The 11,055-nt window shown below is 32.9% G+C and overlaps 1 protein-coding gene across 4 annotated transcripts in view; it reads left to right on the top strand.

Moving 5' to 3' along the window:
- The window catches only part of PTPRE (protein tyrosine phosphatase receptor type E), a 131,132-nt gene extending 120,077 nt beyond the window's left edge, over nucleotides 1-11,055 (top strand). For all 4 annotated transcript variants that reach the window (XM_039345792.1, XM_039345631.1, XM_039345710.1 and 1 more), the window contains 6 exons: nucleotides 198-274; nucleotides 1,601-1,735; nucleotides 2,491-2,616; nucleotides 3,455-3,606; nucleotides 5,357-5,492; nucleotides 6,437-11,055. In XM_039345792.1, coding sequence (XP_039201726.1) covers nucleotides 198-274; nucleotides 1,601-1,735; nucleotides 2,491-2,616; nucleotides 3,455-3,606; nucleotides 5,357-5,492; nucleotides 6,437-6,511 — 701 coding nt within the window. In that variant the 3' untranslated portion in view covers nucleotides 6,512-11,055. The remainder of the gene's footprint in view (nucleotides 1-197; nucleotides 275-1,600; nucleotides 1,736-2,490; nucleotides 2,617-3,454; nucleotides 3,607-5,356; nucleotides 5,493-6,436) is intronic.

The raw sequence follows: 11,055 nt of genomic DNA on the forward strand, positions 1-11,055 counted from the left end.
AAACAAATTGTATAATTTAATTGACAAAAACTTACCTATATTGTAATATTTTACAAGCAACAGTAGGTGGCACTGCAGACTGAAATATAACTAAACTTTAATTTTGTAAAAGCCTGCTGATCATAATTTATATGCTATTATTGACTATAAAATATTTAGAATTTTACAAAATCTAATGTAACTTTTTTGTGCCTTAGATGACTTTAACAGAGTGATTCTTTCAATGAAACGAGGTCAGGAGTACACAGATTATATCAATGCTTCCTTCATAGATGTAAGTACTTTTCTGTACAGAAAATGCACCTACTGTAAGAGATGTTAACATCTTTTCCAGAATATTTGTTTAAAATTCATCTAGAAAGGGCAGTGTTACATGACCTTCAGCATTACTGTACGTTAATAATCTGTGAATTTAAAGAAAAAGAATCAGAGCCTCATAATAACAATAAAAAAAGATCTTGTATTTAAAATATCAACATAAAAAAGCAAACATCTTTGCTTTTTCTTAGAACCAAGTTTGATTTACTTTTTTCTATGGCAGAATTTGTTTTATTTAATTGAAAATAAAAATAGATAACTTTCTTTGCTGATGTCAAACTTTTTTCTGTCTATTTTGGTGAACAATGTGTTTTTTCTTGGCATTTCAATGACAAATGAATGTTCATTACATAGTATTGAACTCATATGGTGCATTATGTCAAACTTGCGTACTCTAAAGTTCATAAAAGTGTGTGATGTCCAGAATGCTTTGACTGAAGCCACAAAGATCACCAAAATTTGGTATTGTTAATAGGACAAATGACAAAAGACTGTTAAACACATGACTGAGAAATGATCATATTAACTATATTTAATGAATCTGACATTTTAAATACATGTAAATATATATGCAAGAGGAATCATTTACTATCTTGGTCCCACCTACTTTGTGATTCTGATCTCCTTCTCAAAGGTCAACTGTAAAAGAAGAGCTACACACATTGGCAGTAAACATATCGCTTGTTTGATTTTGACTTTTGTGAGACCATCCACTGTGTTTTGTAAACTGTGGCTTCTAACCATATTGTTTAAATTTAGCCATTGTGGCTAGCTCAACAGACTATTGTTAGAAGTCATGAGTTGTTTAGTGATGTGTATTCCTCTCATATCCTCCTTTCAGATGAAAGAGGTTCATTATTTATTAATTTAACAAACCCTTGTCTTCTCTGGTGTTACCCTCCAACAAGTCTTCTTTTCAGTCATTGTAAGCCTCAGTGAAGACTTGGGCTAAATTTGTTTAACTAATTTCTTTGTTTTGTGGATCAGAGTGAATGGGAGTGGGATTGGAAGGACTTTTAGAAATTTAAAGAAAACATCTATTCTGATAGATCTATTCAGTGCTTTTTTTCTAAAAAAAAAAAAAAAAAGGTGCCAAACTCACACAAATCATACAACCTGCCTTGCCTATCCTACAAGGTTCCATCCAAAAAAGGTGCTGGAACTCCGTTCTGAGCGTTCTATGAGAAAAAAAGCCCTGGATCTATTTAATATAAAATTCCTTCCAAACAGGAGAATCTAGGTAACAGAATTGTCAAAGGATGAAATATTTCTTTGTATCCAGGGCTATCGCCAAAAGGACTACTTCATTGCAACTCAAGGACCTCTTCCTCATACTGTGGAAGACTTCTGGCGAATGGTGTGGGAGTGGAAATGCCACACCATTGTTATGCTTACAGAAGTTTTGGAAAGGGAGCAAGTATGAGCATTTTGTACAGTATCTTGTAAATATTTTGTTATTAAAGTGGAACAAGAGTATGGAAAATTCATTTGTACGTTACATATCATTAACACGGATCTGTAAAATGTAGTGCCTCAACACAGGGCTAGCATAAATTTGTCCTAGCGAATGTTTTGCAGTTCTGAGGCTGTGCAAGTACAATTGATGCATTTGCTATTGATTGCTGTTGACCACGATTTTAACTGTTCAATGAATTATGAAATCTCCTATGAGGGAGCAAAATTGGCTACTCTTCAATTGCTGAGGCAAACACTTGTCTATCACAGACAAACAGGTGATTTGCAAAAGCTTGAATTACTTTACAATCACATGTTTTCAGAAAATATAAAAATCTAATTTTTATACCGTGTATAATAGCCAAAGTCCAAAAAAAGTCATCATAATTCAGAGGAAGTTATAATCAAATGCCAAGAAATTCAGTGGGAATTAAGTGTAGTTCTATGCTCAGATGTTAGTGATGTTTAACACTTGCAATTTCCTTATAGTAAGAATTCTGTATATTTGGTGTTAACTTAATTAGGATATCAGAACCACCTGGGCGTGATTCTTTTCATTACTCTAGTGCAGATGGAGTATACGGTACATATTATGGTGCAGTATAAATGGGTGGGGAAAATGGAATTAATTTGTAAATCCCAGGAATGATTGACATAGCTTAGATATCAACAAGAAATATGAAAGCAACATTTTTTTTCTGTTTCTAAATTTTACAGGAAAAATGTTTTCAGTATTGGCTATCAGAAGGTTCTGTTTCTTATGGCGAGATTACTATTGATATTAAGAATGACTTGCTTGTTGATTCTATAAGCATAAGGGACTTTTTGATTACACACAACCAGGTATTCTTCATAATTTCTCTACTTCTTAAAGTCACTATAGTTATAGCAACTTCAGGTTGTCTTGAATATATTTTACTTCCATTTAGCAGATTTGTCCATAATAGTTATCAATATTTTACTTTAAGAAACATATCAGAACAGGCAAATTTTGACTGTCCAGAAATTTAATCCCATCCTTTTGTAATTGGCTAACAAGAAGATATATACAGAAGATCAGTCTACTGCAGACCTCAAAAATCAAATCATGCCTGATATATCTCTATATTTCTATCTCTATATCTATCTGTAAAACATGCACATACATATACACACACATGCATACATGCACGTTGTATGCATGGTGTAGCAGCACCAAGATTTGAATTCTGAATTTTCAAATCAACAGATTTGGATTATTTCCTTAGCCTGAAGAGTGAGAGACATCTGTTTCATATTTACATTACAGTTCTAGTCAATCCTTAAATTAATGAGGAACTTCTCTTTATCAATTTAGTGTTCAGATTACTGGAGATAGAAACACACTATATTATGTGTGTATGTATATATCATGTACTATATATGGTATTTTTAAATCTATTTTCTAATATTACATTGGACAGTTAAAGTAAAAAACATAGTAGTTGATACAAACTACATAATTTTTGTCACTGCTTATAGAAAGGTTGCAATATGTAATAGATTCTGAAAACTTTTATGAATCTATTTAGAATTAAGCCCTAATTCCATATGTCTAATGGAATTACTTCCAGAAAAGTGGGTGAGGCTTTGGTATTTAAAAGTATTTCTTTCCATTACTAAAATTATCTTAAACTTGGCTTTCTCACTTCTGAATAACTAGGAAAAGCAAAGCAGAGTTATTCGACAGTTTCATTTTCATGGATGGCCTGAGATAGGCATTCCGACTGAAGGGAAAGGTATGATTGATCTCATTGCAGCTGTTCAGAAACAGCAACAGCAGACAGGAAACCATCCCATTACAGTACACTGCAGGTAAACACTTTCTTACATTCCCCCCCCCCCATTCTTTTGCAGCTTTAAATTTGAAAAGCTCGCAAGGACTTTCACTCTGAAGCAGAGACAGTAGGTACATGAAAGAAATTTCACGATCAGAAAGCTTTCTTCACAATCAGAAAGCTGCCATTTACTTTATTTACAGCAGGGAAGCAAGTGAATTGACCAGTGATCAGGATGAGCATAATGGCAAGTGTATATACAAACTGATGATGCTTCAGATAATTTGGTCCCAAGCCCTAAAAGACCATTGAGATAAAAATAACCACCAGTGAATTGGTCCTAAAAACTGACAAGAGAGTCAATGGACTTAACAAAACAGCACAATTTAATGGAACTTCTGGTCTCAAGTCTGGTTCTTACTTTGTGATCAACTTCTAATTTCCAAATTTTTCCCAGAGGTGGTCTCATATGAACCATATTAAAATAGAGTAATCTAGAGCAGGCATGTCAAACTCACGACGTCACATGATGTCGTGTGACATATCATGACTTTTTCCCCATTGCCGGCAATGGAGTGGACGCGGTTTCGGCATGATGCATCTGGGCCAGCAATTTGACATGCCTGATCTAGAGGTTACTAGAGCATGGATAGCTGACCCCACAAGCTGCATGATGCATCACGGGCCGGCAGTTTGACATGCCTGATCTAGAGGTTACTAGAGCATGGATAGCTGACCCCACAAGCTGCTATTGCTGGTCAGAAATGAAAGGAGTGAATTGTAGAAAAAGAGCTATCATGGTATATATCATGCTATCACAGCATGAAATGCACATGGTATAGTGGTGTAGCACTCCACAGTTCTATAGTTGTCTTAACATATGTTTCTATAATGGATTCTGTGATGGATACCTTACTCCAGATGAATTTGAAAATTGACTTTGTTAACAAATCTTTAATATCCCTTTGGTTCTACTGGATAAATTGTTCAGATTCCTGAAGATGTGTTTCATTTAATCTTGTTCAGTATAATTATAATCCATGCCTTGCTTTAGGCTCATAAGTTACCAATATTGAAATAGAGAATGGAAACATTCTTTATTGATAACAAAGTACTGTAATATAACAGAATCTTGAAAGCTTGCCAAAGTAATTCTCCAGTTCAGTTATATGTAATGTAAATAAGGTGGAGCTGTTCTGAGCCTCTTTCTCATGCTTACCTTTCCCCTGGATGAAGGATTTCTATTTGTGAGAGTCTTCGTTCCCTTTCCATCTTCCTAGGATCTACTAAACATTCCATCATAGCAGTTTACACAGAGACACAATTCAAGAAGTGTGTGAAGTGTGTGAAGTTTTCCCCCCAAACTTTTGTGAAAGATCCCAATCCCTAATCCTATATAGTTCTACAAAATTGAAGAATCCTCTCAATTAATACTGAAATAACTATCTCTTCCCATTTTGCAAGTGGAAACTTCTTCTGGATCTTGGTGGGTGGATAAATCTATTCCAGCGGAAACTTTGTATATAAGCAAGTAACTTCAAAATCATCATTCACTGTCTGAATAGTTTTAAAGTTTAAATTTTTTAAAGAACGTATTTTTATGGTAACATGAAGATTCTATAAAAGCTATATATGAATGAGCAAATTTGCAACATGAACGCCATATCTGGTACTCCTGAAGAAGCAAAGAACTACAGAGGCTACTAAGCCTATTCACATTAGCAGAGACTCAATTCTACATGTATATTTTATTTCTCTGCCTACAGTATTTGTCTTTGTCTTTGTAGTGCTGGAGCTGGAAGAACAGGTACATTCATAGCACTCAGCAATATTTTGGAACGAGTCAAAGCTGAGGGGCTCTTAGATGTATTTCAAGCTGTGAAGAGCTTACGGCTGCAAAGACCACATATGGTGCAAACACTGGTATGTTGCTTCACCGCAATTGATAATATAGCACTAATAATATAATATAGCACTAATATTTTGGGAGCAAAACAGAGGCTCTGTCCACATCCTACAATAGAATTGCTTTGCTAAAGCATAGTGACTGTGGGACTCAATTGATGATGGCAAGTGTAACTGCAGGGATTGCTAAGCAATGCTGTCATACATTAGGACCATATCATTTAGCAACAGACCTTCCCAATTGTCATAGTATGTTGAGGAGTACATGTATAATTCCTCCCCAATGGTAAAAGTATCCAGTTATAGGATGTCTAAAGGTTATGGTAGGATACAATTTCAGGTCCCCTTATTTTGTTGGCTTGCTTTAAACCAGGCATGTCAAACTGCCGGCCCGCGGGCCAGATATATCACACCAAAACCGCACCCACCCCATTGCCGTCAATGGGGAAAAAGTCATGATATGTCACATGACGTCACGTGACATCGTGAGTTTGACATGCCTGCTCTAAACAGAGCTGAAAGCCAGTTATGAATAAGAGCATAGAAAAGAAAGAGAAAGGCAAAAGATGAAAATATCTAATCAGCAAAAATTAGAACTGGTCTTTTGTTTGTTCTATGAAAACTTGTTCTAGAGTAGTGAATTTGTATTAATAGGCTCAAATGTAGGTCAATAAATTGAAAATACATTCATAGTAATGAAAACATATAAAAGTACCAGGATTCATTTCTTATTCAAATAGTTCTTCAAAGGAAATAATTATTTTGTTCATTGTTTTACATACAGTATAGTAGTCTTAATCTAGGCAGTGTCACTTGATAGATAATTGTGCTGGAACATGTAACAAAAGGTGAAAAACATTTTATCTGTATGATATTTTATTATGATTCTACAGTTAACTTTTGAAGTTAAATACAATTCCACAGAGTTCAAATGTAACAATCTCTCTTTTTTGCATCTGCAGGAACAGTATGAATTCTGCTACAAAGTGGTACAAGATTTCATTGATATTTTTTCTGATTATGCCAATTTCAAGTGAAAATGCTTGCCATTTTTTTAATTTAATCATCTGTACAAAGATTTGTAAATCATTAATTTATTTCCATTTTTTTTAAAAAAAATTCTAAATGTACATATGATTATCTATGTTTTGCTTTGAATGTCTCTTCAGGTATATGTATGACTCAAATAAGCTTCTACCTTGATCCAAAGGAGTATGCACAGACTCTTTTCATACAATAAAATAAACTTCTAGTCAGCTGTTTGGTGACAAAAGGAAAGAGCTGATTTGTGGGATTTTTGTAGATTTGAAAGGACTTAACATGTTCACCCCAGCTAGTTGATAAGGAGGAAAGCTGTATACGCAGAATATAGTTGCATGTTGGACTACTCATTCAGCTGATGAAATGATGTGCAAAACCTGTGTCTGCATGTGTAACAACCCTATCTAGGTCATGGCTTTGTGTTTTTGTTAGTTTTAATTTTAAATAACTGATCCCCATGTACAAAATATTGCAGTATATACTGCTGTGAATACAGGCACAATTCAGCCTATGTTAGGCATATTTAAGACTCACTGATTTCAGTAGGTTTAATAAGCATATGCTTAAATATTTCCCATTGAAATTAATGGGACTTCGAATCCAGCTAAACATTTGAAAGCACTGATTCTGAAATTAAACTGAGGTAGATCTGATCAGTGGCTTGGATGACAGCCCACTTATCACTCTGAGCCCATGTAAGAGCAAAATATATTAATAGAACTTTAAATCACCTTAATTTTGGCTGAATCTTTTCCATATTTTACCTAAATGCATGTAAAGTTGTGATTCATTATCTCTAATCTTAAGTTTGAAATTATATATTTTTAATTTATTGTATATAGTCCCTAATATTTATATAAAAAACAAAGTACATTTTTAGAACTAAAAAATCATCCTGCTATCATTTAACAATATTTTATTTAAAGCAAATACCATTTAATGATTACACCACAAAGATACCAACCAGACTGAAATGAATATGGGCTTTCTATGATAGACAGATAGAAAAAAAATTTTGAGTCTTCATTTCAATAAGATTTATATCTGTTTCTTGTTTTATTATGTTGATACTATTGTGGTCATTAATGTATTTTATCCTAATACAACATCACTAATACTAATGTGGAGAATTCACCAAGATAGATAATATATAAAATATGCTAGAATGTGAGAATATTCTAAATATTTATTTTTATTTTATCAGTATTAATTAGAATCATTTGCCTCTTTGGTACTGTTTTGATCTTTATAGTTAAGCACAACTTGAATAGAGAAGAACACAAATCTTCCATAAGCAACAACATAATATATCATTTTAACTTTTTAAAAAATGTATATTTTTAAAAATAGGATTTTAGGAAATTCTGTTTTAATGCAAGTTCTCAATTAATACCATAGTGTAAATATGGAGTTTCTTAAATTTAATTAAGTAGTCTTAAAATATAATTTTAAGCTATCATTTTATTGAATTAACAGAAATTATATTTAACTTATAAACCAGCTGATCAATATTTGATACTATTTTGTATCAAGAAATTTTGTTTTGTTGTCATAAATAGCTATAAAGCCAGATATTACATTTATATAAAGAAAATATATATCTCTTTAGTAAGTAATCTAAATTAATTCATCACTTGATAAATTCTACTGAAGGTAATAAAACTTAATAAATGGATATCATTTTTAAGCTTAATTGAATGTCACATATTCAATATTCATTTCACAGTAAAGCCCTTAATTATTTAAGTTCTTTTGGTATCCGTGGCACATGCTGTTAGTAAAATAATGATCCCCTGCACCGTATCCCCAAATATCCAGTTGCTCCTTATCTTCAGAGTGCAAAAGCATAAGTATTCTTATTTCTATTGTAATGTGGCCTACATGAATGGTAGAACTTAGAAGCATCATGTAGATGCCAGAATACCTACAGGTCTTCTGATTGGGCTATTCACGTGCAAACAGTCATGTTGTCCAAAAGCACAAAACCCAATCATCTTGATAGTACTTGTATAGAAATTGTTCCCTATAGTTCCTTCTTACTGGCTGCTGCAAGATTTCAAAGTTCTTACAACAGAAGAAACATTTTCTTGATACCAGCAAAGAGAAATAGTAATTCAGCTCTTTCAAAAACAAAATAACGTAAGCCTGGATTCAGTTATGATTAACTCCAATGTTTTTAGGAAATAACAGGGGCTGCTGGAAGAAGGAAGAGGACAAATTATTTTTATACTCTCTACCTTATAGTTTTTCACCCCCTCTGTTCCCATGCATTGTTTTAAATTGTTCTGAAACAATGTAGGGAATAATATAAGAATAAAAATGGAGTTATTCTTAAAAATGTCCAGCCATTCCTTCCTCTGTGGAGCAACTCAAAAAAAATTTGCTCTGCGAAAGTGTGGATCATACGTCAAGACTGAACAAAACTAGAACGACAGTAAAGTAACAAAATAGGCAGAATTTTGTTTTCCCCTATTTTAGAAGGTATATATATATATCTAAAAGCACAAACATAATTTATATAAATTTATATACAAATGTCTATATAATATGCAATACATCTGGCTTGTCTGGTTGTTTTATGAATTATAAATGCCTTATTAAAATTATGTAGACTGCAAGATGGTCTTTCTACTTTAGCTCTTGTTCTTTTTAATTCTACATATATTTAAATTGTTTCTGAAAGGAAAAGAAAAGTGAATACTTTTAATAACCCAGAAAATAACAAAATGTCCAAAATTTCCCTATCAGGCCAATTATTTTTAATTTCTAAACTATTTAGGTTAGCAGTTTACATACTGTTTTTAAGCACAACTGCATAGATGAAAAAAAATCCTATGTACACACAGTTGTATTCACATAAAGAATCATGCTTATTTTATGAAGTGACTGATATTAAAGATTCTAACCTCAAAAGTTATGTTGTTAAGAAATATTGAATAAACTTTCTATATGAGTATCTAATAGAATTCTAAAAAACTTTAGAAAAACAAAATTTCCAGCTTGATGTGGTGTAGACAAAAATCCATTGAGCCCAAAAGATGAACAATTTCCACATAGTGCTTTGGAAAATGCTTCTAGCAACCTTGGAAGTATCAAACATTTTCTGTGTGAGTTAAGTGGAAATTAACTCTAGCAATTTTTTTGTCCTGCCTGTTCTTCTGAAAGGGTCATCTTGTGTAGATTGGGGGGAGGAGGGTACTGACCTAAGATTAACATCAGGAATTATTTTAAGCATCCTGAAATCTTGAATGAAATATATGTCTTTTAGCTGTCTTGATTCCTCAGTTCCTTCTTTGGATCTTTCCAAATAGCACCTTCAGAATTTTATATAAAACAGTCACCAATTTAATTTACCTCATATCCCTTGATAAATCCAGACTACTACAACTGACTGGTGTTTATTCATCCATGCCCATTTAGGTATTAGTAATTAGATAACATTATCAATGCTAGTAAGAGTGCTAGTAAGGCTAACTTACTACCATTGATAGTATCATTAAACACATTTTGTGTTTAAATTACCCATCAAAAACCAAGAAAAATCCTTCATGTTGTAGAAATATGCCTCATTGTTAAAAAAAGAAGAAGGAGAACTATGTTGTTCTATAAAATAATATAGAAACGAAATCTGTCAAAATGCAAACTCTGTCAAAAATGCACAAAAGGTCCATGAATGAAATGATTTCAACAGAGGAGACTTCCATAGTTCAGGATTGAACTGTGGAGTCCTTGATGCTCTCTGAGCTTAGTTGTTTGCAGACATTTCATTCTAGAAGGTAACATCTTCAGTGCTAGAAGGGAGTAGAGTTTCTCTGTTTATTTACAGAAGCTTACCAGATCAGTGTTGGTGGCAGTATTGTTTTTTCCCCTTGTAGTTCTTTGATTAGGCTACCAACTGACTGAGTTGGTAGTTCCTTGATTAAGGTATTTTTTTATTGCTTGATTGTTTGTCTGATTTTAATCCTGGTGTTTATCCCTGCTGATTGTTACTGAGGAGGTGTTCTGGTCTTTTTGATTCTTTTTTTCGCTTTTTTATTGCCTCTTTTGAATGGTATGAAAACTACTGTATATAAATAGAGTAAATTCCACTTATTCTAGAACTGAAGCTGTTATCTAGTAATGTAAGAAAATGTCTGCAAGCAAACAGCCAAGGTCAGAGAAATTCAGAAAACAGAATACTTGGAGCTGGTGCAATATAATTAGTAATTCAAAATATAAGTCTAAATAGTCTCTTCCTAACGTATAAAATTTATTTTGCAATAGCTGACTTTAAATAATTATGTTGGATTCCATGAGAAAAAAACCAGAATACCCAACATAATCTGTTTCTTGGATATTGTTCAGACTATTTGGTTCCGTGTAATTCCATTTGATACCAATATTTGTTCTGTGTATAAAAATTTTAATCTGAATCTAGCAATACAGATAGTCCTGGACTTACAGCCATAATTGAGCCCAAAATTTCTGTTGTTAAGTGAGACATTCTTGCCGAAGTTGTTAAGTGAATCACTGCTGTTGTTAAGCTAGTAGTAAGTTGTTA

The sequence above is a fragment of the Crotalus tigris genome, unplaced genomic scaffold (assembly GCF_016545835.1).
Source record: "Crotalus tigris isolate CLP2741 ecotype Arizona unplaced genomic scaffold, ASM1654583v1 scf7180000017536.10889498, whole genome shotgun sequence".
In the NCBI taxonomy this organism is placed as follows: domain Eukaryota; kingdom Metazoa; phylum Chordata; class Lepidosauria; order Squamata; family Viperidae; genus Crotalus; species Crotalus tigris.